Source organism: Salvelinus namaycush, chromosome 4 (assembly GCF_016432855.1).
Source record: "Salvelinus namaycush isolate Seneca chromosome 4, SaNama_1.0, whole genome shotgun sequence".
Lineage (NCBI taxonomy): Eukaryota > Metazoa > Chordata > Actinopteri > Salmoniformes > Salmonidae > Salvelinus > Salvelinus namaycush.
This window is the reverse complement of record NC_052310.1, coordinates 72,707,817-72,733,403: the sequence shown is the minus strand read 5'-3', so window position 1 is coordinate 72,733,403 and position 25,587 is coordinate 72,707,817. Positions and strand designations below refer to the sequence as shown.

The window sequence follows — 25,587 nt, the reverse complement described above, 5'->3', positions numbered from 1 at the left end:
TGTGAAAGAAATAAAAGCTGAAATAAATCATTATTTATACTATTATTCTGACATTTCACATTCTTAAAATAAAGTGGTGATCCTAACTGACCTAAGACAGGGATTTTTTACTCGGATTAAATGTCAGGAATTGTGAAAAACTGAGTTTTTAAATGTATGTAAACTTCTGACTTCAACTGTAGCTTTTGTGGTCATTACTCTGTGTGAAACCGTGCTCTGTCTCCCCCTGCAGGCGATCCTGAAGCGCAGCCTGAAGCCCACATGTTCCATCCTGCCCTTGATGAGGAGAGGCCATGCCAACAACCTGGAGTTCTTCCTCTCTCACATCGGCAAGGTCTACATGAACGGGTCCGTACCTGCTGCTGACAAGCCATGCATCTGATGTCATCATTATGCAACTGATGCTATTCTATTGTCAACCTAATTCAGCTATCTGGTGTTGTTGTTTTAATAAAGACACCAGCTATGTCCCAATACTGCAAGATGGCCTTCTGACCTTGCTTTGACATCATTTTACTCTCATAAACTCTGATGGTCCATAGTACAAGCCAAAACATGCATGTAAAATGTTTAGTTTTGAGTCCTAGAAAGCTGGGTCAGATGTCTAAATACCAAGCATCTCTCCTTTGTGTCCAGGATCAACGTGGACAGTAAGCAGCTGTACCCGCCCGTGGAGTACCCGGTGCCCGCGGGCACCCCTCTGATCTCCCCCCTGGTGCAGTGGGACCACACCCAGACCTGGGACGTACCCAAGGCTGAGGACTTCCCTGCTGGTTCTGGAGGATCCACCTCAGCTACCATCTATAACATTGGTGAGAGACATGCATACACCGACACAGAATACACACTTACAAACTTGTACGTACACACACACACACACTCTATCAGACAATAACAGAGTTGATCTCCTCTCCCCCTAGACATGAACCCAGAGTCTCCAGACTACTATATGATTGGCCACTGCATCGATGGGCGTGTCTTGTACCCGGCCACGGGTTATCTGGTGCTAGCCTGGAGGACCCTGGTAAGGAGCCTGGGAGTTGTCATGGAAACCACTCCTGTCACCTTCGAGGACGTCACCATCCACAGGGCCACCATCTTACCCAAGACTGGTGAGAGAGGGATGGAGAAGGGATGGATGAAGGCAGGGGAGGAGTTCAATCACTGGTTGTCTGTTTGGGTTGTCAATCTTTTGCTGTGGTTCGTTTCTGACCTTCAATGTGCGCTCTCTCCCCCCACTCTCCTCCCCACGCTCTCGCTCTCCCCCACGCTCTCGCTCTCCCCCACGCTCTCGCTCTCCCCCACGCTCTCGCTCTCCCCCACGCTCTCGCTCTCCCCCACGCTCTCCCCCTCACTCTCCCCCACGCTCTCTCTCTCCCCACGCTCTCTCTCTCCCCACCCTCTCTCTTCTCTCCACTCTCTCTCTCTCTCCCACGCTCTCTCTCCTCTCTCCTCTCCTCCCCACGCTCTCTCTCTCTCTCCCCCCCGCTCTCTCTCTCTCTCCCCCCCACGCTCTCTCTCTCTCTCCCCCCCCACGCCTCTCTCTCTCTCTCCCCCCCCACCTCTCTCTCTCTCTCCCCCCCACGCTCTCTCTCTCCCCCACGCTCTCTCTCTCTCCCCTACGCTCTCGCTCTCCTCCCCCCACTCTCCTCCCGCGCCTCTCTCTCTCTCCCCCTATCTGCTCTCTGCTCTCTCTCTCCCCCTACGCTCTCGCTCTCTCTCCCCCTACGCTCTCGCTCTCTCTCTCCCCCCAGCTCTCTCTCTCTCCCCCTCGCTCTCTTCTCCCCTACGCTCTCTCTCTCCCCTACGCTCTCTCTCTCCCCCTACGCTCTCTCTCTCCCCCTACGCTCTCTCTCTCCCCCTACGCTCTCTCTCTCCCCCTACGCTCTCTCTCTCCCACGCTCTCATCTCTCCCCCACGCTCTCTCTCTCCCCAACGCTCTCTCTCCCCACGCTCTCTCTCCCCACGCTCTCTCTCCCCACGCTCTCTCCTCCCCCCTCTCTCTCTCCCCACGCTCTCTCTCTCTCCCCACGCTCTCTCTCTCTCCCCACGCTCTCTCTCTCTCCCCACGCCCTCTCTCTCCCCACGCTCTCTCTCTCCCACGCTCTCTCTCTCTCCCACGACAGCTCTCTCTCTCTCCCCCCACGCTCTCTCTCTCTCCCCCCCCACGCTCTCTCTCTCCTTCTCTCTCTCTCCCCCCCCACGCTCTCCGTCCCTCAGGTCCTCGGACTGTCTCTAAAGCAGCAACAACTAGTGTCCGAGTAGATCCCCAAGCCGAGCACTTGGATTAGTACTTGAGTTGTTGCCTCCCACCAGCCCCAACTTCACATGTCAGTTCCCCCCCGAAGTTCCACGTCACCCCCCGCTCCGAGCCAAAGCGGCGTAACGAGATGGCCCTCCTCGCCAGTCTCCTACCCACTCCCAGATCTCCATCAGACATCCATCGACTCACTGACCCACGTGTGACGAAGGCCGCTCACTTCTCACGCACCCATCAATTCCCCCGGTTTTAGAGCAACTCCAGCTCCTCTCTCCGAGGCCGTATCGAAGCCGCCGTAGTTAAGGTACGTTCCCTGACCTTAAGGGCCCCTATCTTATTCTATTCATCCAGCCAGAACTCACTTTCCTCTCGTGATTCTCCACGACTCCTCCCCGTATGCCCAACCCCTCATATCTCAGTCGCATTTATCAGTGGTAGATGACCGAGACACAAATACATCGCGAGATCCCGGCCGCGCACACAAATTTTTCGCACTAATAACTGCACTCTCAGTCTTGCTCATTTACCCGTCCCTGCGTTTCTGTCTCGTACGATGTTTTGCTACCCATGGCCTCCCAGCGTGGATTGTACTCCTCCATGCCCAAGTTATCAGCCCATTCCAGCTAACCTCATACCCATCACGTCCCCTCGATACCCACCAGAAGATCGCCGTCTCATCCTAGGACTCCGTGCCTCCACGGCCCCCCCTGCGCGACTATTTCCAGGCGCTCGTCCATTCCTTCCGGGGTCCACCAACATTCTCTACACGTCAAACTTGTAATCCTTTGTTCCCCATCGCCCCAATCCCGTCCCACAAAGAGGTATCTACCTCCGATCAGGTCACGACGTATTCCGCAACTCATCCCCAACTCTTCCCAATCAGTGAATCCAAAGCGGTCACATTCTCAGTGGGTCAGAAGTTTACATACACTCAATTAGTATTTGGTAGCATTGCCTTTAAATTGATGAACTTGGGTCAAACGTTTTGGGTAGCCTTCTACAAGCTTCCCACAATAAATTCCTCCTGACAGAGCTGGTGTAACCGAGTCAGGTTCGTAGGCCTCCTTGCTCGCACACACTTTTTCAGTTCTGCCCACAAATGTTCTATAGGATTGAAGTCAGGGCTTTGTGATGGCCACTCCAATACCTGGACTTTGTTGTCCTTAAGCCATTTTGCAACAGCTTTGGAAGTATGCTTGGGGTCATTGTCCATTTGGAAGACCCATTTGTGACCAAGCTTTAACTTCCTGACTGATGTCTTGAGATGTTGCTTCAATATATGTACCATCTATTTTGTGAAGTGCACCAGTCCCTCCTGCAGCAAAGCAATCCCACAACATGATGCTGCCACCCCCGTGCTTCACGGTTGGGATGGTGTTCTTCGGCTTGTAAGCATCCTCCTTTTTCCTCCAAACATAACGATGGTCATTATGGCCAAACAGTTCTATTTTTGTTTCATCAGACCAGAGGATATTTCTCAAAAAAGTACAATCTTTGTCCCCATGTGCAGTTGCAAACCGTAGTCTGGCTTTTTTATGGTGGTTTTGGAGCAGTGGCCTCTTCCTTGCTGAGCGGCCTTTCAGGTTATGTCGGTATAGGACTCATTCTACTGTGGATATAGATACTTTTGTACCTGTTTCCTCCAGCATCTTCACAAGGTCCTTTGCTGTTGTTCTGGGATTGATTTGCACTTTTCACACCAAAGTACGTCCATCTCTAGGAGACAGAACGCGTCTCCTTCCTGAGCGGTATGACGGCTGCGTGGTCCAATGGTGTTTATACTTGCGTACTATTGTTTGTACAGATGAACGTGGTAGATTTTCCCATGATGTCAAGCAAAGAGGCCTTGAGTTTGAAGGTAGGCCTTGAAATACAGCCACAGGTACACCTCCAATTGACTCAAATGATGTCAATTAGCCTAGCAGAAGCTTCTAAAGCCATGACATCATTTTCTGGAATTTTCCAAGCTGTTTAAAAGGCACAGTCAACTTAGTGTATGTAAACTTCTGACCCACTGGAATTGTGATACAGTGATTTATAAGTGAAATAATCTGTCTGTAAACAATTGTTGGAAAAATTACTTGTGTCATGCACAAAGTAGATGTCCTAACCGACTTGCCAAGACTATAGTTTGTTAACAAGAAATTTGTGGAATGGTTGAAAAACAAGTTTTAATGACTCCAACCTAAATGTATGTAGACTTCCGACTTCAACTGTAAGTATGTGCATCCATTTGTGTCAGGTGTGTGTGTGTTTCTGAGAGGAGAAAATGGTCATATTGTGACACTGTGTATTCGCAGCAGTAGTGAATGAGTGGAGCCATCTCCTCCTGTGTGTGTCTATATAGCGTGTAGTCTAACCTGCAGCAGAGCGTGTGGTGCTGTCTATATAGCGTGTAGTCTAACCTGCAGCAGAGCGTGTGGTGCTGTCTATATAGTGTGTAGTCTAACCTGCAGCAGAGCGTGTGGTGCTGTCTATAGCGTGTAGTCTAACCTGCAGCAGAGCGTGTGGTGCTGTCTATAGCGTGTAGTCTAACCTGCAGCAGAGCGTGTGGTGCTGTCTATATAGCGTGTAGTCTAACCTGCAGCAGAGCGTGTGGTGCTGTCTATATAGCGTGTAGTCTAACCTGCAGCAGAGCGTGTGGTGCTGTCTATATAGCGTGTAGTCTAACCTGCAGCAGAGCGTGTGGTGCTGTCTATATAGCGTGTAGTCTAACCTGCAGCAGAGCGTGTGGTGCTGTCTATATAGCGTGTAGTCTAACCTGCAGCAGAGCGTGTGGTGCTGTCTATATAGCGTGTAGTCTAACCTGCAGCAGAGCGTGTGGTGCTGTCTATATAGTGTGTAGTCTAACCTGCAGCAGAGCGTGTGGTGCTGTCTATAGTGTGTAGTCTAACCTGCAGCAGAGCGTGTGGTGCTGTCTATAGCGTGTAGTCTAACCTGCAGCAGAGCGTGTGGTGCTATCTCCACAACCACAGCGTTATCAGGCACCAGGCTCAGGCCCTCCTGGAAGAGGACAGGGCTGACCAGGTTATTACAATGGTACTCTGCTGAGGAGTACAGAGCCAGCGGGCTGTCCCAGTCCTTCTGGGGGATAGATGTACTGATCCACCTGGAAGACCTCAGCTTAGGCTCCTTGATCACCTACAAAGGGGGAGGAGAGAGAGAGGAAGAGAGAGAGAGAGAGAGAGAGAGCGAAAAGTCAGTTAATTTGGCAGATGTCTTGAAATGATTTTCTAGTGTATAGGAATTTCTCAGTTCCTGAAGGTAGTTTAGATTCTCCTCCTGAAATGACAGTTAAAAGCCCAAACCGTTTGACACATGTCATCTTACCCTCTTGAGAGCAGCCAGCAGGGCGGGAGCGATGGAGGCCATGTAGTAAGAATGGAAGGCTACACCAGCACTACGAACCTCCTTGGCAAACACACCACTCTCCTTCAGCTCTGATACAAACCGACTCACTGCCTCCTGCATACAGAAAGCAGGTGCACAATGCCAGTTTCAGGCGGATGGTTTTCACAGACAAAAATGTAGGTTACAGACAGAATTGGTCTGAACAGTATAAAAGGATCTTTGACAATGTATAACGCTAATGATAGATACAACTGCAAGGATTTGGACCAAAATGTGTTACCGCAGGGCCAGAGATGGTGACGGTGTCTTCAGCGTTGTGACAGGCTGGAACCACACCCTGGGGACATTGTGCCTTACACTCTGCCCAGGTCAGACCTGAAGAAGAGAGAGCGAGTTAGAGGCAACCCAACTGAACTCAATTCAAAACACATATACACGAGCACACACACACAGGTCCTTACCGACTGCAGCCATGCCACCAGGGGGCAGGTTAGCTTCGTTAATGGACCTCCCTCTCCAGTATGCTGCCAGGATAGCCTCACTGTGACTGAGGGATCCGTCGGCATAGCCACAGGCCAGCTCTCCCACGCTGTGGCCCACAATGCCGTCTGGCTGCAGACCCAGCTTCTGGAGCAGGTCAATCTGGGCGATCTGAGAGGGGGGACAGACAGACAGGGGTTATCTTTAGGAACCTAGTACAACACCTTGATATGTAAGAGGCATTGTGTGGTCTTTGGAGGAGAATACAGTCCTATGTCCATAGCCTTTTGGTTTCAGTGCCATTTCCCCCCTCTTAGTTAAAATGGTGCCCCTCCCTTCGTAAAAATGGTGATCTGCTCTTAGTTAAGAGGACTGCACCAGCGTACCTGTATGGCAGCGAGGCCTACGAAGGCTTGGATGGTGTCCTCGAAGGTGCTCTCATCAGCCTCCATGAGCAGACTGGACACACACATCCCCGTGTCCTTCAATGCTAAGTCCGAACGCAAGATGGACTCCCGGAACTCTGGCAGCTGCATCAGACTGCGGCCCATCCCACCCCACTGGGTGCCCATACCTGAGAGATACACAACACACACGCACCTCTGAACCTCTTTGCTTTCATCACTCGAGGTAGAAGTTGCCCTTAACCACAGATACAGGAACACATTACCCTGCCCCCAACCCTAACACAAAACACCAACCATTAGGCTGGGGATTGAATAAATGCTACATCTGACCCTGTAGCAGTGGTTAGAGGTAACTTCTCATTTCCTCTCCTACCCAGTCCTCTCTCTTACCTGAGCAGACGTACCACAGTGGTCTGGGCGTGGCCTCAGTCTTCTGCACCTCTGTGACATCATCCTTGGAGCCAATCAGAGCGTAGCCCCTGTAGGGCATCCCCGCTGTGGGCACCCCAGACACCTCGTTCAGCAGACACAGGAAGTTGTCATTGTCCGAGTGTTCCTTCCCCTTGCTGAGGAGGGTGGAGACAGCCTCCTCTGTGCGCCCGCAGGCCTGAAGGAGCCTGGGTACTGGAGAGGACTCAAAGGGGCTCCCCCCAAGATCTTTGGCGTTTTTTGGGGTGTCAAAACCAGGGGGGCGGAGGATCACGTGAACGTTGGAGCCTCCAAATCCGAAGGAGTTGATCCCAACGATGCCGCCGCGGACTGGTATGGGCTCGTTGACGACGCGGAGGCGGCCGTCACTAAGGGCAGGGATGTCGGTGTTGGGGCTGTTGTAGTGGATGTTGGGAGCCCACACACCTCGCTCCAGAGACAACACAACCTGGAGGGTGAGAGAGAGACAAGTCTTAGTGCTGGGCTTGGCCAAAAGCCTGCACATATTGTGACTTTGTACACGACAACAGGTGTTCTAGAGGTTAACCCAGACCAGTTCTCACCTTGGCCAGAGCAGACAGGCCAGAGGCGGGCTCTGGGTGGCCCATGTTGGACTTGGTGGACCCAATGAGCAGCGGGTCACGCTTTGATTGACAGAACACACTGACAATCCCATTCACTTCCTGTGGGTCGCCGACCTGGAAGGAGAATGGACTGAGGTCACCAGGGGAACCAGATGTATCAGGGGGGAGGAATGGGATAGAACACCGTCCACAGAACATTCTGGAAAATGACGTTATTGGTGTGGTGGTGACATGATCCAACAACAATGAATCAAGTGTGTGTGTTCACCTTGGTCCCGGTGCCGTGGGCCTCTATGTACTCCACCTGGTCAGGTGTGATGTTGACCTCCTGGTAGAGAGAACGTACCAGCCGCTGCTGCATCTCACCTGAAGGGAACGTCACACCTGGGACAAACACCTCAATCAATGAATTGGTATTTTCTGTAGCCATTCATAGAGAACTGTTAAGTAATGTTGTATTACAAATGTCACCCACATGGCTAAGAGCGGTGTAGGGATAGGTTGCCCCTGATCTCGGGTCAGTTTTGCATTTTCCGCACTAATGGTAAAGGCTTGAGGGAGGGGAAGCTGATCCTAGATCTGTACCTGGGAGAAACATCACCCCGGAGGAGCAAAGAACTGTGGCACTTCATGGGGCCGGCCAGGCTTCAAAATACGGCAGGCCAGTATGTTGTGACTGGATCACCAGTCTGGGAGTGTGTTTAATGTTGTGTGTGACAGGCAGACAGACTTGGCAGAGCAGAGGGAGGGGGGCATGGGGGCGAAGTGTGGTATGGAATATCTTAAAAAGCTGACCAGCCACTAGTGGTATCCAGAAGCTATCAGGTATGTGTTCCTGTGTCACACGCCAGAGAATGTGTCCAGCTCTTCAGCCAGCAGCACTAAGGCCAGCAGCACTAAGTGTGTGAGGAATGACTGGGAATCTCTATTACACTCCCCACATCAGTCCATCTGTACTTCAAAGAGTTGGACCTGGCACTTCCTGGGTGCTAACTAGATTACACCACAGATAACAGGGGAGTTACACTGTGGCATCAGGAAAACAGTGGGTGGGTCAGTGAGGCTTCACAACCCATTGGAAAATAGACCAAAAGGGATTATGGGAAATGCAACAGAGGCCAAGGGAATTGTGTTTCTCCACAAAAATAATGTTTCTACTGGGTTACTGCTTGGCATTTACAGTACAGGGCACATACGTAAGGCAGGCCACACGTTGGTGTGAAAATTGTTGTGAAAATTATATGTAACCTACCAGAGAGTTAGGCAGAAATATGACAATGTAGCTTACAATATTAAAACCCTTTTAGATCTGGGAGAAGTTTTAAGAGATGTGCTAGAGGTGCATATAAGACAGAAACCATGCTAGGTTTGAGAATTCTTCCTCTCGGTGCCTTGGGGATAGTGACTAGGTGCAGGGTTTCATTCCAGACTGGGCAGGTACCCTCAGTGGTGTGTTATAATGAGGCGTTCTCTCACCCTGCTCCTTGTATCCGTCAGTGTTGTTACCAGCGTTGAGTACCGTGGCGTATACCCTCTTAGCCATGGAGCGTCTGGTCAAAAGCACCGCCACCGCAGCCTCTGAACGACAGTACCCGTTTCCTGGGGGAACACATAGAGGTGCGCACCAGGAAGTAATGTTAGTGTGCTTTCAGGGCCAAACCAGGAAATAGTGCTGCTGTATGTGGGTGTGCTTTCAGCATGAGAAGCATTTTATCTCCAACATTTAATGCTGCACATTGCTCCATTCTGAACACAACCCAGGTCTCTCACCCTCTTACCTGAGGAGTCGAAGGACTTGCAGGTTCCGTCCGGACTGAGCATGCCCAGCTTCATGAACTGCACCGAGGTGTTTGGCTTGAGCAGCAGGTTGACCCCTCCTACCAGGGCGGAGTCACAGTGTCCGTGGCGAATGGCGTTGAAGGCGTTCTCCAAAGCCAATAGGCTGGAGGAGCAGGCAGTGTCGATTGCTGTGCTAGGGCCTGGAGGGACAGAGAGATGGTAAGAGAGGGAGAGAGAGAAGGGACAGAGAGATGGTAAGAGAGGAGGAGAGAGAGAGATGGTGAGAGAGAGAGAGAGGGACAGAGAGATGGTGAGAGAGGAGGAGAGAGAGAGATGAGAGAGGGACAGAGAGATGGTGAGAGAGAGAGGGACAGAGAGATGGTGAGAGAGAGAGGGACAGAGAGATGGTAAGAGAGAGAGGGGGACAGAGATGGTGAGAGAGAGAGATGGTGAGAGAGGGACAGAGAGGAGGAGAGAGAGAGAGGGACAGAGAGATGGTAAGAGAGGAGGAGAGAGAGAAGAGAGACGAAGGTCGAAAGCCATGCGTCCTCCGAAACACAACCCAACCAAGCCGCACTGCTTCTTAACATAGCGCGCATCCATCCCGGAAGCCAGCTGTCCCTCTCTCTCTCACCAATGTGTCGGAGGAAACACTGTGCACCTGGCGACCTGGTTAGCGTGCACTGCGCCCGGCCCGCCACAGGAGCCGCTAGAGTGCGATGAGACAAGGATATCCCTACCGGCCAAACCCTCCCTAACCCGGACAACGCTAGGCCAATTGTGCGTCGCCCCACGGACCTCCCGGTCGCGGCCGGCTACGACAGAGCCTGGGCGCGAACACAGAGTCTCTGGTGGCACAGCAGTGCCCTAGACCACTGCGCCACCCGGGAGGCCCTGATAGATTATCTTTTTGATGACAGCTGATACCATAAGAGCTTAAGAGAAGCCACAGCCGTGCTAGGTCATACCGTTGAAGTCAAAGAAGTAGGACAGACGGTTTGCAAACATGGCACGCTGGCAGCCCGTCATGCTGTATCCTAGCAACTCCTCGGGGTCTCTGCTGAAGGCCTCGCCCGCCTCCGAGCCGCTCACCCCAATGTAAACACCTGTCCTGCTGCCACGCAGCTCTGTCGGGTTCAGACCTGTACACACACATTAAACAAACTAATCTCACACACAGGTCTATGAACGTTTAAACATGTGGATAATTTAATCTATGGACGACAGGAAGAGCAGCTGTTGTGATAGCTGTTACTAACAGGGATCCAAATAAACAAATACATTTTATTTGGAAAACTTTGTAAAGAGACACAGTAAAATGTATCTATACACATCTACTCATCCCTCTCCACTCCTCACCTCCGTCTACAATGGCTTCGTAGGCAATCTCCAGCATGAGGCGAAGCTGAGGGTCCATGGTGTGGGCCTGTTTGGGATGGACCCCGAAGAACGCAGCATCGAACCGGCTGATATCCTTCAGCTTGCCGTTCCTCTTGGGAAGACCATACAGACCTAGGAATGAATGGGAATGGCACATGGAGCATTAAGGGATAAATAACAGTATCACCGGCTGTCCCAGTCAGCATGTTCTACCTGTAGTCACTGACTGGATCATCTGAACAGATTCATGGGACATGAATGTAATAGTGAATGAATGAATTAATGTCATAGCTTCACACACACATCTAAAGCAGGACCGTTCATTCCTCTCAGTATTTCTATGCAGCATACAAGGCCCTTTCCTCCCTTCTTTCCCTCCTCTCCTGTGGTGTGTGGTCTTAGGGCTGAGGTGCCATCAGCCCAGGGCCTTTTTGCACATGAATGCGAGCTTTAGCTGGTTGCCAGGCACTGACTGATGAGAGGTGCTATTCACAGAGAGGAAAGAGAGGAGGAGAGAGACAGATCAAGCAAGCGAGGGAGTGAGAGAGAGCGAGAGAGAGACGGCTACGGAGGTGAGACGGGGCTAAGAAGAAAAAGATGGGGAGAAAGGCAGAACAAGAGAGAGGAAATAAAGAGGGAGTGAATTAGGCAGAGGAGAAATAGCGAGAGAGAGAGAGATAGAGAGAGAATCTAAGCAAGCCAAGCCACGAAGGAGAAGCAGTGCCAACAGCCCAGCCAGGTGGTGAAAAGCAACGGCAGCAGAGCAGACAGACACAAAACTCCTTCAGAGACTACAGAGCAACTCTCTCAGTCTCACACATCAAAGGCTCATCTTACAGCTAATGGCCACCAGCGCTAGCCAGGGTTCATTTGTGTTCATGTGGGTTACTTCATGTGGGTAGTGGGTGCTGGGCACTGACTGAATGGACCAGTAAAGCCTGTGGAGGAAGCATTCAACATTCTACTCATTGAACTGCCGACATTGATGGTGATGCAAAGTACAGCTAACCAGGTCTGTGATCAGAATGTTCTTCTAGGGAAGGGAAGTATTTCCTGTCATGTGGTTGATGCAACATCCATGACTAGGCAGTACACCCACATCATGATACAACAAGCTACTCATCAGTTTACAGAGCAGAACACTGGGATGCAAGGTAGCTTGTGTGTCAGGTTTTCAAAGCTTGTTGGGAGTCCTTTCAGAGTTCAAAGGATTTTGAAATAAACAACAGCAACAAGTCTGATGTTCGTGGGTCATAATAGTCCAGGTCATGGAAAGGTCACAGGGGCTCACCTGGCTTCCACCGTCGGTCATCTTCTGTTACCATGTCAACCCCATTGAAGAGGTTCTCCCAGAATTCCTCCAGGTTGTCCGACTCAGGAAGCCGGCCCGATATCCCTGCTACAACAATCTCCTCCATCCTGGGAAGGAAGGGTTACTGTGGGAGAGAGAGAGAGTTAGAAGTAGGGTTGACAAGGTACCAGGTATCCAGTTGCCTTATTGCCTGGGGCAAGTGAACGGAGCTGTCGAACAAGTTGAGCCTACCTCCAGTAGCCTAAAACTGATCTTTCGGGTTCCTCCCGTTTAAAGTGAAGACAGGCGACTTGAGCCTGCTCTAAGAATGTATTTTACTGATGACAAACAAAATATAAAAGAATTCCAATAGTGATCTTTCTGATTCCTTGTCTATGTCTAAGTGAAAACGCAGGCAATACATGCAACTTCTGCAGGTAAATAGCTAATTAACACCAAGGCAACCAAAAACAGAAAAAATGCTCCTGACTTGCCCGATGGGAAAGTGCTTTTAATGTGTGGCTCCCGAGTGGCGCTACAGTCTAAGGCACTGCATCTCAGTCCTAGAGGCGTCACTACAGAACCTGGTTTGATTCGAGTCCCATACGGCGGCGCACAATTGGCCCAGCGTCGTCCAGGTTAGGGTTTGGCCATCATCGTAAATAAGAATTTGTTCTTAACCGACTTGCCTAGTTAAATAACAACATGTAAATCACAGCTCAGAAGCATGAAGCGGATGAATTAAGAACATGTATGTATTTAAGCTATAGCACACGACAGCACCGGGCTGGGCAACACTCACTGAGACAGAGAACATGTATGTATTTAAGCTATAGCACACGACAGCACCGGGCTGGGCAACACTCACTGAGACAGAGAACATGTATGTATTTAAGCTATAGCACACGACAGCACCGGGCTGGGCAACACTCACTGAGACAGAGAACATGTATGTATTTAAGTTATAGCACACGACAGCACCGGGCTGGGCAACACTCACTGAGACAGAGAACATGTATGTATTTAAGCTATAGCACACGACAGCACCGGGCTGGGCAACACTCACTGAGACAGAGAACATGTATGTATTTAAGCTATAGCACACGACAGCACCGGGCTGGGCAACACTCACTGAGACAGAGAACATGTATGTATTTAAGCTATAGCACACGACAGCACCGGGCTGGGCAACACTCACTGAGACAGAGAACATGTATGTATTTAAGTTATAGCACACGACAGCACCGGGCTGGGCAACACTCACTGAGACAGAGAACATGTATGTATTTAAGCTATAGCACACGACAGCACCGGGCTGGGCAACACTCACTGAGACAGAGAACATGTATGTATTTAAGTTATAGCACACGACAGCCTACTTGACCAAAGAGTTGTCTGCTTCTTTCCATTTTTTTGCCATGGAGAATCAGGTATACTAGTATCGTCACAATCCTAATTAGAGGGTCATTTCATTAAACCTGTATTTCTCCACAATACTGTAGTTTCATTGACACACAATCTATTACACAAGAACTGGTGCAAGATGGCAGCAGCGCCACAAATAATCCAAAAACTACAGCATGAGAAAATTGTGAACTCTGAGTAGGGAAGAGGAGACCGAGAGAATTTAAAGAAATGAAGAAAGAGGGAGACATAAAAGTCTAGACAAAAAACGACCCTATGGGGGCGTTCCCATTCCCCACAGAAACATGTCAGTGCTTGCAGCCACACGGACAGACAGTAGCTGGCGGCTATAAACTCCCCCACCCCCTGCAAGGCATCTTATTAGACTGACAATAGATTCTCTGTAACTGCTTGACCAGGCAGCAAGGAGGGTCTGCATTACCTTGTGGGAACGAGCCATGAAAGCCTCTATAGCACAAAGTAATGTTCAGCTCAGCTAGTAAACCAGCTAGTTCACCGCAGGCGACAGCACCGGGCTGGGCTGGGAAACACTCACTGAGACAGAGGGGTCGATATCTGCATCTGTTTAAGAAGATAAGTAGAGATGGTAGGCTACTCTGTGTGAGCAGTTGAGAGCAAGTGAACAGTAGAGTGAACTCATCATCCAGCTCAGAAACTTTGTTCCTGGTTTCTGGGCCAGGCCATTCCATGCAGGCCAGCCAACCAATGAGACAGCAGGGGAGGGGCAACCAGTGAATCCCAGTTGACAGTGAAGCTCTCTGCTCCTAGCTGTAGCTAGCTGTTCCCTAGTCCAGCACACAGTAGACTACTGTTGGCCCCTTCACACAAGGCAGGGGCACCAACCAGACCCATACAGCTAGTAGAACTCAGCCCCTACAGAACCCCTGAACTCTTTTAGAAGTGTTTTACAGCTGTGCTCTTTAATCCTGGAGCGCTACGGTAAAGAAAGTGCAGGCTTTTGTTCCAGCCCACCCAGCTCATTCAACGTCTTCATGTAGGCTACAGGTGAGTTACTGGGCTAGAACAAAAGCCTGCACAGTGCACACCCTGTGGGTCCCCAGCACCACAATTGAAAAACACTGCTTTACGCAGTTAACCTAGTTAGCCCGTGGGACAGTGAGAGTTAACCTAGTTAACCAATCAAGAGTGGCGATGATGTACCGTACAGAGACACTGAGGCAAGGACAGCACGTTCGGTTTCTCTTTATTAATAACACCAGATGATTGGCTGCTATGAATGCAGCATTCTTATAACAACAATGCTCCTTATAGGACACATCACTGCACTCTATACTCCTCTGTAAACTGTTCATCTCTGTATACCCGTCGCAAGACCCACTGGTTGATGATTAATTATAAAACTCTTAGGCCTCACTCCCCCCTACCTGAGATATCTACTGCAGCCCTCATCCTCCACATACAACACCCGTTCTGCCAATCACATTCTGTTGAAGGTCCCCAAAGCACACACATCCCTGGGTCGCTCCTCTTTTCAGTTCGCTGCAGCTCTCGACTGGAACGAGCTGCAAAAAACACTCAAACTGGACAGTTTTATCTCAATCTCTTAATTCAAAGACTCAATCATGATCACTCTTACTGACAGTTGTGGCTGCTTTGTGTGATGTATTGTTGTCTCTACCTTCTTGCCCTTTGTGCGGTTGTCTGTGCCTAATAATGTTTGTATCATGTTGTGCTGCTACCATGTTGTGCTGCTACCTTGCTGTGTTGTTGTCTTCTTAGTTCTCTATGCAGTGTTGTCTCTCTTGTCGTGATGTGTGTTTGGTCCGATATTTATATTTGATTTATTTTGTTATTTTTAATCCCCCGTCCCCGCAGGAGGCCTTCTGGTAGGCCGTCATTGTAAAATAAGAATTTGTTCTTAACTGACTTGCCTAGTTAAATAAAGGTCAAATAAAACAATTGGCTGCTGTGAATGCAGTATCTTATCACCAGATGATTGGCTGTGTGTGTGTGTGTGTGTGTGTGTGTGTGTGTGTGTCAGTCCACTGACGCATATCTACCTTCCCCTGATAACTCTACAAAATAAAATGAGAATGGAACAGAGTCCCCTTCCTTCCACAGCGTCCCATTTAACGTAACGGTCGATTCCACACCAGCAGGAACGGAAAATATTTTTGGTATCGCAGATTGTTCCGGCAATTCTCACATAGGAACTTCATTTGTGAGGAAGGATGTTTAACATGCTTTCTACATTTGTATCACAAACCATTTGACAAAATCCATGACGAAAGGGGTCATTTTAGACCTCCTGCCTCCTGTATGACCCTATGAACCGTACATGGCACAGACATCTTGGTATCATTATACTCCTTATAGTGTGCTCTAAAATATGGAGTAAGTCTTGATTCTGAAATACAATTTCACATTAATTTATTCAACATTAAAAGATATTAACAGAGGTGTCACGCTCATAGGGGGCACAAGCTCCTCAGATTTGTCCTGATAAAAAAAAAAAAAAATTGCTAAACTTCATTTTGTAAGCCCACATTTGATCATAATAATTTATAAAATGATATATGATGTATTTTGCAGAGGGGGCACAATGACTGGACCAGGCAAAGAGTCCCCCCCAGTAAGTGGGTTCTTCTCTCTATCTAGTGGTTCCTTCCAAGGTGCTCCATGGACCAAAGGTATGCTTGGCAGGACACTAGATACTCTAGTGCGTGCAGACAGTATCATCAGTGGAGAGAGAGAGTGTAAAGTGACACACACAGAGTTTGATTTCAGCTGCTGGTGATGGACAGGACTCGTGTGTAAATTAATTTGATCTATGTAACCTATTGATTCCTTTTTGATAAATAAATGTGTCTGTAATACTAGCCACCATTGCAATTTTATGAAGTTGGCTTTGGCTAGCCAGCTAGATAGTTGAGGTTGGGAGATGGGAACCTAACTACCAAGCTATTTCAGGCTGTCAATCAAGTTAGAGTAGCTTGTCTAACTATCTTAGCTGGCATGCCCGCTGGCAAGGTTGCTAGACTTCAGAATAGCACGAAATTACTAAACGTACTGAATAAGACTCACATCCTTTCAAGCTTTTACACAGATGTTAGCAGAGATGCAGATTTAGTTTGAAAAAAGAACCACCAGTCAGGAGGACACAGACAGATCAAAAGGTGCTTAAGACACAGAAATAGACTTGGTTTGTTATCTGGCACCTTATGATAACATCATGATATTTGTGTGTATTAATTATGATGCCATGATATGTGCTTGTCGAGATGCATGTTATGATCCCATGTACTGGGTTGTAATTTAGATGTAATATCCTTGGCATGTTGCTGCAGTATATTGAAATGCGTGATTTACAACAGTCAGAATGACACCCTCATTAAAATGATAATTGAACAGTTAAAAGAGGAATTTACATAGAATTAGGCATGTTTATGGCTCTAGATTGTAGAAAAAAGCTGTTTCGGGTGTTAAAAAATGCCAAATTCTCCAACTTCCGGAGGGTGCCCCCCCATACTTCTTTCCCCACTAAAATAATGGGATATTAATATCTCATTAATATCTACAGTTTTTGAGTTTGTTCCTTTTAAAGACATATTGTTTGGAACAATATACTCTACAAGTGGGCACTCTGCTAATTCTGAATGTATGATACATTTTATGAGCACCACCAACACATTGAATGGAAAATTTATTCAAAGCGAACTTCCTCTGCTGGTGATTTGCTGAATGTACAATCCTAAAGGAGGACTGTGATTGGTTAATGAACTATAATGTACATTTCTATATATAAAATGGGTCATATCATTAAAAGTACCACAGAGCCACTCTGGAAATTTGACGTGTTTAGAGAGTATATCGTTAAACATCGTCTAAAAATAAGCTAAATCTAAAAAAAAAGGGTACTTTTGAGACATTAATATTAAATAAATGTGACTTTAAGAATCTACAGATACTGCATATTTGAGAGCACAGTAGGGAGTATAATGACATTAATGATAATGATAACGACCCCTCCTGTCTCAGCCTCCAGTATTTATGCTGCAGTAGTTTATGTGTCGGGGGGCTAGGGTCAGTCTGTTATATCTGGAGTATTTCTCCTGTCTTATCCGGTGTCCTGTGTGAATTTAAGTATACTCTCTCTAATTCTCTCTTTCACTCTCTCGGAGGACCGGAGCCCTAGTACCATGCCTCAGGACTACCTGGCATGATGACTCCTTGTTGTCCCCAGCCCACCTGGCCGTGCTGCTGCTCCAGTTTCAACTGTTCTGCCTGCGGCTATGGAACCCTGACCTGTTCACTGTGATTACTATTATTTGACCATGCTGGTCATTTATGAACATTTGAACATTTTGGCCATGTTCTGTTATAATCTCCACCCGGCACAGCCAGAAGAGGACAGGCCACCCCTCATAGCCTGATTCCTCTCTAGATGTTGGCCTTTCTAGGGAGTTTTTCCTAGCCACCGTGCTTCTACACCTGCATTGCTTGCTGTTTTTTTTTTTTTATATATATACATCTTTTGTCCATTAAAAATAACATCACATTTTTCAGAAATACTGTGTAGACATTGTTAATGTTGTAAATGACTATTGTAGATGGAAACAGCAGATTTTTTATGGAATATCTACATAGGTGTACAGAGGCCCATTAACAGCAACCATCACTCCTGTGTTCCAATGGCACGTTGTGTTAGCTAATCCAAATTTATCATATTAAAAGGCTAATTGATCATTAGAAAACCCTTTTGTAATTATGTTAGCACGTCAGAAAACTGTCGTGCTGCTTAAAGAAGCAATAAAACTGGCTTTTAGACTAGTTGAGCATCTGGAGCATCAGCATTTGTGGGTTCGATAACAGGCTCAAAATGGCCAGAAATAAAGAACTTTCTTCTGAAACTCGTCAGTCTATTCTTGTTCTGAGAAATGAAGGCTATTCCATGCGAGAAATTGCCAAGAAACTGAAGATCTCATACAATGATGTGTACTACTCCCTTCATAGAACTCTAACCAAAATAGAAAGAGTGGGAGGCCCCGGTGCACAACCGAGCAAGAGGACAAGTACATTAGAGTGTCTAGTTTGAGAAACAGACGCCTCAAGTCCTCAACTGGCAGCTTCATTAAATAGTACCCGCAAAACACCAGTCTCAACGTCAACAGCGAAGAGGCAACTCCGGGATGCTGGCCTTCTAGGCAGAGTTGAAAAGAAAAAGCCATATCTCAGACTGGCCAATAAAAAGAAAAGATTAAGATGGGCAAAAGAACACAGACACTGGACAGAGGAACTATATAAACTCAGCAAAAAAAGAAATGGCCCTTTCTCAGGACTCTGTCTTTCAAAGATAATTCGTAAAATTCAAAAGAACTTCACAGATCTTCATTGTAAAGGGTTTAAACACTGTTTCCCATGCTTGTTCAATGAACCATAAACAATGAATGAACATGCACCTGTGGAACGGTCGTTAAGACACAGACAGCAGGCAATTAAGGTCACAGATATGAAAACTTAGGACACTAAAAAGAGGCCTTTCTACTGACTCTGAAAAACACCAAAAGAAAGATGCCCAGGGTCCCTGCTCATCTGCGTGAACGTGCCTTAGGCATGTGGCCAGTGCAATAAATTGCAATGTCCGTACTGTGAGATGCCTAAGACAGTGCTACAGGGAGACAGGACGGACAGCTGATCGTCCTCGCAGTGGCAGACAACGTGTAACAACACCTGCACAGGATCGGTACATCTGAACATCACACCTGTGGGACAGGTACAGGATGGCAACAACAACTGCCTGAGTTACACCAGGAACACACAATCCCTCCATCAGTGCTCAGACTGTCCGCAATAGGTTGAGAGAGGCTGGACTGAGGGCTTGTAGGCCTGTCGTATGGCAGGTCCTCACCAGACATCACCGGCAACAAAGCCGCCTATGGACACAAACCCACCATCGCTGGACTATACAGGACTGGCAAAAAGTGCTCTTCACTGACGAGTCGCGGTTTTGTCTCACCAGGGGTGATGGTCGGATTCGCGTTTATCATCTAAGGAATGAGCGTTACACTGAGGCCTGTACTCTGGAGCGGGATCGATTTGGAGGTGGAGGGTCCGTCATGGTCTGGTGCGGTGTGTCACAGCATCATCGGACTAACGCTGTGTGTTACAGGGAAGACATCCTCCTCCCTCATGTGGTACCCTTCCTGCAGGCTCATCCTGACATGACCCTCCAGCATGACAATGCCACCAGCCATACTGCTCGTTCTGTGTGAGATTTCCTGCTAGACAGGAATGTCCGTGTTCTGCCATAGGCAGCAAAGAGCCCGGATCTCAATCCCATTGAGCACGTCTGAGACCTGTTGGATCGGAGGGTGAGGGCTAAGGCCATTCCCCCCAGAAATGTCCGGGAACTTGCAGGTGACTTGGTGGAAGAGTGGGGTAACATCTCACAGCAAGGACTGGCAAATCTGGTGCAGTCCATGAGGAGGAGATGCACTGCAGTACTTAATGCAGCTGGTGACCACACCAGATACTGACTGTTACTTTTGATTTTGACCCCCCCTTTGTTCAGGGACACATTATTCCATTTCTGTTAGTCATACTGTATGTCTGTGGAACTTGTTCAGTTTATGTCTCCGTTGTTGAATTTTGTTATGTTCAAACAAATATTTATACATTAAGTTTGCTGAAAATAAATGCAGTTGACAGTGAGAGGACATTTCTTTTTTTGCTGAGTTTTATATATATATATATCTATATCTATATCACACACACACAAAAGTATGTGGACACCCTTTCAAATTAGTGGATTTGAGGGGGGGCAACTCCATATTAATGCCCATGATTTTGAAATGAGATGTTCGACGGGCAGGTGTCCACATACTTTTAGTCATGTAGTGTATTTTCCACTCCTACTGGCGTGGAAACGGCCAACAGTACAAAGCGGTGCTGTCATTCAAATGTGATGTGGCTAGGCCTACATTCTGCTAGAAGCCTAGAGCACATGGTCACGTAAAAACAGAGCTTGGAGAAGATTAACAGGAACCAGTCAAACTCATACAGATAGAGGTTAGGGCTACTATAAATAGTCATTTCAGGGTTGTAAATAGAGTAGCTGTGTTACTGCTGACCCTCGGACAAATGCCTGCATATCTCGCACATCTGCACATCTCACGCTGAAGTCAGCTTCCTGTGAGCTGTGGTCATGCATCAGTAAGAGTATCAGGATGACATAGCAATCAACCAATAGCCGTGCGATATGAATGTACACCGAGTGTACAAAACATTAAGAACACCTTCCTAATATTGAGTAGCACCCCCCCACCCATTTTGCCCTCAGAACAGCCTCAATTTGTCAGGGCATGGACTCGACAAGGTGTTGAAAGCCTTCCACAGGGATGCTGGCCCATGTTCCTTCCCACAGTTGTGTCAAGTTGGCTGGATGTCCTTTGGTGGACCATTCTTGATACACATGGGAAACTGTTGAGCATGAAAAACCCAGCAGCGTTGCAGTTCTTGGCAAGTAACGGTACTCCTGGTACCTACTACCATACCCCGTTCAAAGGCACTTTAATATTTTGTCTTGCCCAGTCACCCTCATGGCACACATACACAATCCATGTCTCAATTGTCTCAAGGCTTAAAAACAGATAATTTGGGGTGGCAGGTAGCCTAGTGGTTAGAGCGTTGGACTAGTAACTGGAAGGTTGCTAGATAAAATCCCCGAGCTGACAAGGTAAAAATCTGTTGTTCTGCCCCTGAACAAGGCAGTTAACCCACTGTTCCTAGGCGTCATTGAAGACAAGAATGTGTTCTTAAACTGACTTGCCCTTAAATAAAGGTGTAAAAAAGGCTTAAAAACCTCTCTCATTACACTGATTGAAGTGGATTTAAGCGACATCAATAAGGGATCATCTGGTCAGTCTGCCATAGAAAGTTGTGTGTAGACTCTGTGTATAGTGTAATTGTTTATAGATGATTTGTTGGACAGGTCGTCAATGTAAATAAGAATTTGTTCTTAACTGATTTACCTGTAAAAAAAATAAAAGGTGAAATTAAATTAAAAATAACTTGTTTAGGAGGATTAAAATGAAAAGAACTAGGCCTAAGCTAGTCTCTTTAGAAAATAGTTGACCAGTTAAAATACTAATCTTGGCTTTCAAAGGGCAGATAGCAGCCAAAATGGACACACATTCCTACACACAGGTCTGAGAACTGCATTGCATGGGAACCTATTCAACTCTTGCCAAGGCACTGGGTCCCCTTACTCTCACACCTCAGAGAGAACGAGACAGAGAGAGACAGAGAGGCGAGCAAGCAAGAGAAAATAGGGGATAATTAGAAGCGGATGAGTGAAAGATGGAATGGTGTTTTCCACTCCTTTGTTACTATGTATAGCAGGGTTCCCCCCAAAAAATATTTTTATTATTGGACATAAAGGACTAAAAAGGTGATTTTAATTTTGGAAATCATTTCCCAATTATTCCATTCCCACGCATAATAGAGAGACACAAATCGTATACTAATTTAAGCAAGGTTTGACATGATTGTTTTAGTCAAACATTATCTGTTTGTAAACTGCAAATTGACCGTAAGAAGCCGAAATTATTTGTAATTATGTTCCAGTCCCCCAACCATTCCCTCAAGAAAAAAATTGGCCTGCGGGAGAATCTAGTTGATGATCCCTGATGTATAGGCTGTGTGTGTGTGCTGTATTAGCCAATTACCTGTCTATCACAATAGACAGACAAATAGGCTAATCAAGATCCAATGGACGAGAGAAGGCTAAACAAGAAGCTATAGGTGAACAGTTGCTTGAAGAAGAGGCCTTGCGCTTGAAGAAAAGAGGCCTGTTAAACACATCTTTCCCATTTAGTTCAGAGAAGCAACCTTCTCACTAATAATAGGCTACACTCTAAACAGCAGTCACAGTGACAATAGAGTATAAACACCTCTTCCTGATCCCCATTCCTGCCAGAGGGATGGGTAGGAGCAGGTTTGTAAATAGTTTACAGGGATTATTAGGGATTATCATCTACCTGACCTGGATCACATCACTGTGAGGCAGGGCCTTGCTTACATGTGTTGGATATAGGCCTAGCTGAGGCAACACAATGACAACTACAGTGGCACCATGCCATAGATTACACCGCACACAGCTTTCCCTTGTGGGTGTTTCTCTCTCTCTGTCTCCCTGTCCCTTGGTGCTTCCGTCTCTTTCTCCCTCCGTCTCGGTCTCCCTCTCTCCCGCAGTCTCACTCCGTCCTCCACAGCCATGTTGTTTAATTGAATAACTCAATTGATGAGGGAGTGACATGCTACAGACCAACATCTGTCCCGGGAAATAATATTGGTGCTCTTGTACGGATGACAATGAATCTGTATGGATGACAATCTATCAAAGATACAATGTGTTAGAATCTAGGCCATATACCTTGTGTGAGTTTCACCTGCCTCAAATAGGCTGCTTTGTGTGATGTATTGTTGTCTCTACCTTCTTGCCCTTTGTGCTGTTGTCTGTGCCCAATAATGTTTGTTCCATGTTTTGTGCTGCTACCATGTTGTGTTGCTGTCGTCATGTTGTGTTGCTGCCTTGCTATGTTGTTGTCTTAGGTCTCTCTTTATGTAATGTTGTCCCTTGTCGTGATGTGTGTTTTGTCCTATATTTATATGCTATTTAAAAATAAATAAATCCCAGCCCCTGTCTCCGCAGGAGGTCTTTTGCCTTCTGGTAGGCCATCATTGTAAATAAGAATTTGTTCTTAAATGACTTCCCTAGTTAAATAGGTTAAATACAAATAGCGGTACACGACTTGACTCAACTTGTCACTTAGGCTATATATTAGAACACTTGAAAAACACCTGGAGGGTAATACAGAGCAACATGACTAATTCCACTATAGTTATAGACTACATCTCTCAAAGCCAGGACATTTCATCCTGTGCCTAGAATACTGGTCTCAACGGGAGGGCTAAAGAGCACTGCATGTCATCAGTCTGCAAATGCCAGGTAATGTAACATGAACATCTTGAGAAACACCCAACATATCAGCTGGTAGGACAGAGCTCTGTTGGTGATTTGTCCAGCTAGGTCACATGTGGAAAGGTTGCTTGATACACACTTGCAGCATGGTAAATTCCACACCTAGGCTTTAGAATGGGCCTTCTCTTGCCTCTCACCAGTCCAGCTCCTTCACTCAGGGATAGTATAGAGAGCTAGGGTACTGGGATGGGTAGGCTCACCAAACATTGGTATCAATTTCTGATATTGGTCTGTGTATTGCTCTGTATTAGTCTGCAGTAATATGGCTCATCGTGTGATTACAGTAAGAGGGTGAGCAAACTGTATCATGCTCAGCTCCCACTAGACTAGATGTCAAACATGCAAAAAAAATGGAACCAAAATTGGATCAGAAAGGCTAGCATCAGCAAAAAGTCTCTCACAAGGTAGGCAATAGGCATCCAACTCAATACCATCCCAGGCAGCACCACAGCTGGAGAAAAAAACGAAATAAATGTTTCTTTAATTATTAATAACCCTTTTATGTACAGTAGGCCTAGATAATCACTGGGCCTTAGCGCTCCTCCACAACCACTCAGACAAGACCTGTAGTGTAAACTACGCAGCCTGTTACTCTATCTCGTGCTGCTACCACATTTAGACCAGGGCCAGACACGCAAACAACCCTCTAGCAAGCAGAAAAACCAGGGCATCAGTGAATAGTAATTGATTACAACGTGCTAACTTGGCATCCAGGCAGTGATGACTACATATTTTATTATTGAGCAAGAGTAACAACTGCTAGCCTAGCCCTAGCAGAGGTTGCCGCATCACTTGGAGTCATATTGGCTTTAACTTGAGATAGTTATCCTCGCTAAAATGTCGCTATTTTGGGGAATTAGTCAGCTAGCTATTTTAACTCTAAAATGCATGAACATTGTAACGAGGAAGTGTGTAGCTGATAATAAATCCAGTTCGAGTTCGTTGATGTTTATTTCTACTATGCCGGTCATCATGGGCATCTCACCGGCTAACTTGATGAAGAAGCTAGAGCAAGCTAACATCGGTAAAGCGTTGATATTCTCGCAATATCAGAACAACTTACCAGTAGTTAGGTGTTTTAATATCCGTAGAAAACACCAAAAGGATTGCGAAATGTTAGTGAGGAAACGGTTAGCAAAATGTTCCTCGAAAATCCCTTATCTTCCGTCGTTGAGAGTGCGCTTGCCTGTGTCAGTGTGTGTCCCTGCTTCCGTTCCCTGCCAAACCCTTCTAATTTCTCTCGCGTCTATGAATCCCTTTCTCTATTTCATTTAAATGTCTGACCTGCTCTCCCCGGCCACGCCACATGGGCTGACAGCTTCTCTGGGATGTTCAGTCCAATGAGAAAAGAGGCAGGACTCCCAGTCTCAGCCAGTGATGGGGTGATTCGCTGAACGCCGCTGTGGATTCGGGAGGGAAGAAAACGGAAGAAACAGGATGGCAAGGTTACTGTAGTTCATTCGGGTAGCACTGGGGATGGATCATCTGAGTACACCAGTAACCTAGCTCAGTTCCCCCCGCCCTTTTATATTGGTAAAACCCAAAGCCAAATTCAAATTTATCACTCAAGTTCAAAGCGTAGAACCATTACTTACCTAAGCCATGTTCAGATTTCACTCTGATTGAACAATAACTAATTTCGAAATCTTGCAGAAAGGAGGACGCATGCGGTTGCAATAGTCCATGGACTTTGGGAAACACATATTTGACAATCTTGATCAATTCGATTTTTCCCCCTTTTTATTCAGAATGTGTATGATTTATTTGAAATGCAATTTATTGGAGATGGATATACCATTAAAGAATGGTGGATTTAGCCTAGACCAGGTAAATATTGTTCCCCTAACCTATTAATCATGAATGAATAAATGAATGTATTCTTTGCAGTATATGTAATGTATTTGGAAATCTACTAGCGCAGATTAGGCCAATACTATGTTTAATATCATTAGTAAGAATTGGTATGGTCACCTGTGGTTGACATTGTAAAAATTATATATCAACGCATGTGTTCGATCACCTGGTCTATATATATATAACATTTCACTTTTTAATCATTGAAACATTGTATTCCCATTGTTTCTCGTGTATAGAGAGATAATAATTTATTTTTATTGCAGCAAAGTATTCAGAGGCTTTTGTATTGTTTAACAAGAGGTTTGGTAACTGTTTATAATGGCTTTCATGAATAATCCATT

The 25,587-nt window shown here is 46.8% G+C and overlaps 1 protein-coding gene across 1 annotated transcript in view; it reads right to left on the bottom strand.

Moving 5' to 3' along the window:
* The window catches only part of LOC120045991 (fatty acid synthase-like), a 42,418-nt gene extending 17,780 nt beyond the window's left edge, over positions 1 to 24,638 (bottom strand). The window contains exons 1-16 of the mRNA XM_038990910.1: positions 24,453 to 24,638; positions 11,962 to 12,106; positions 10,650 to 10,802; positions 10,259 to 10,432; positions 9,290 to 9,490; positions 8,988 to 9,110; positions 7,780 to 7,895; positions 7,491 to 7,625; positions 6,889 to 7,375; positions 6,478 to 6,665; positions 6,073 to 6,262; positions 5,892 to 5,986; positions 5,591 to 5,725; positions 5,155 to 5,401; positions 1,066 to 1,109; positions 613 to 801 (exon numbers count right to left, since the gene is read on the bottom strand). Coding sequence (XP_038846838.1) covers positions 613 to 801; positions 1,066 to 1,109; positions 5,155 to 5,401; positions 5,591 to 5,725; positions 5,892 to 5,986; positions 6,073 to 6,262; positions 6,478 to 6,665; positions 6,889 to 7,375; positions 7,491 to 7,625; positions 7,780 to 7,895; positions 8,988 to 9,110; positions 9,290 to 9,490; positions 10,259 to 10,432; positions 10,650 to 10,802; positions 11,962 to 12,088 — 2,604 coding nt within the window. The 5' untranslated portion in view covers positions 12,089 to 12,106; positions 24,453 to 24,638. The remainder of the gene's footprint in view (positions 1 to 612; positions 802 to 1,065; positions 1,110 to 5,154; positions 5,402 to 5,590; positions 5,726 to 5,891; positions 5,987 to 6,072; positions 6,263 to 6,477; positions 6,666 to 6,888; positions 7,376 to 7,490; positions 7,626 to 7,779; positions 7,896 to 8,987; positions 9,111 to 9,289; positions 9,491 to 10,258; positions 10,433 to 10,649; positions 10,803 to 11,961; positions 12,107 to 24,452) is intronic.
* Between the last annotated feature and the right edge of the window lie 949 nt (positions 24,639 to 25,587).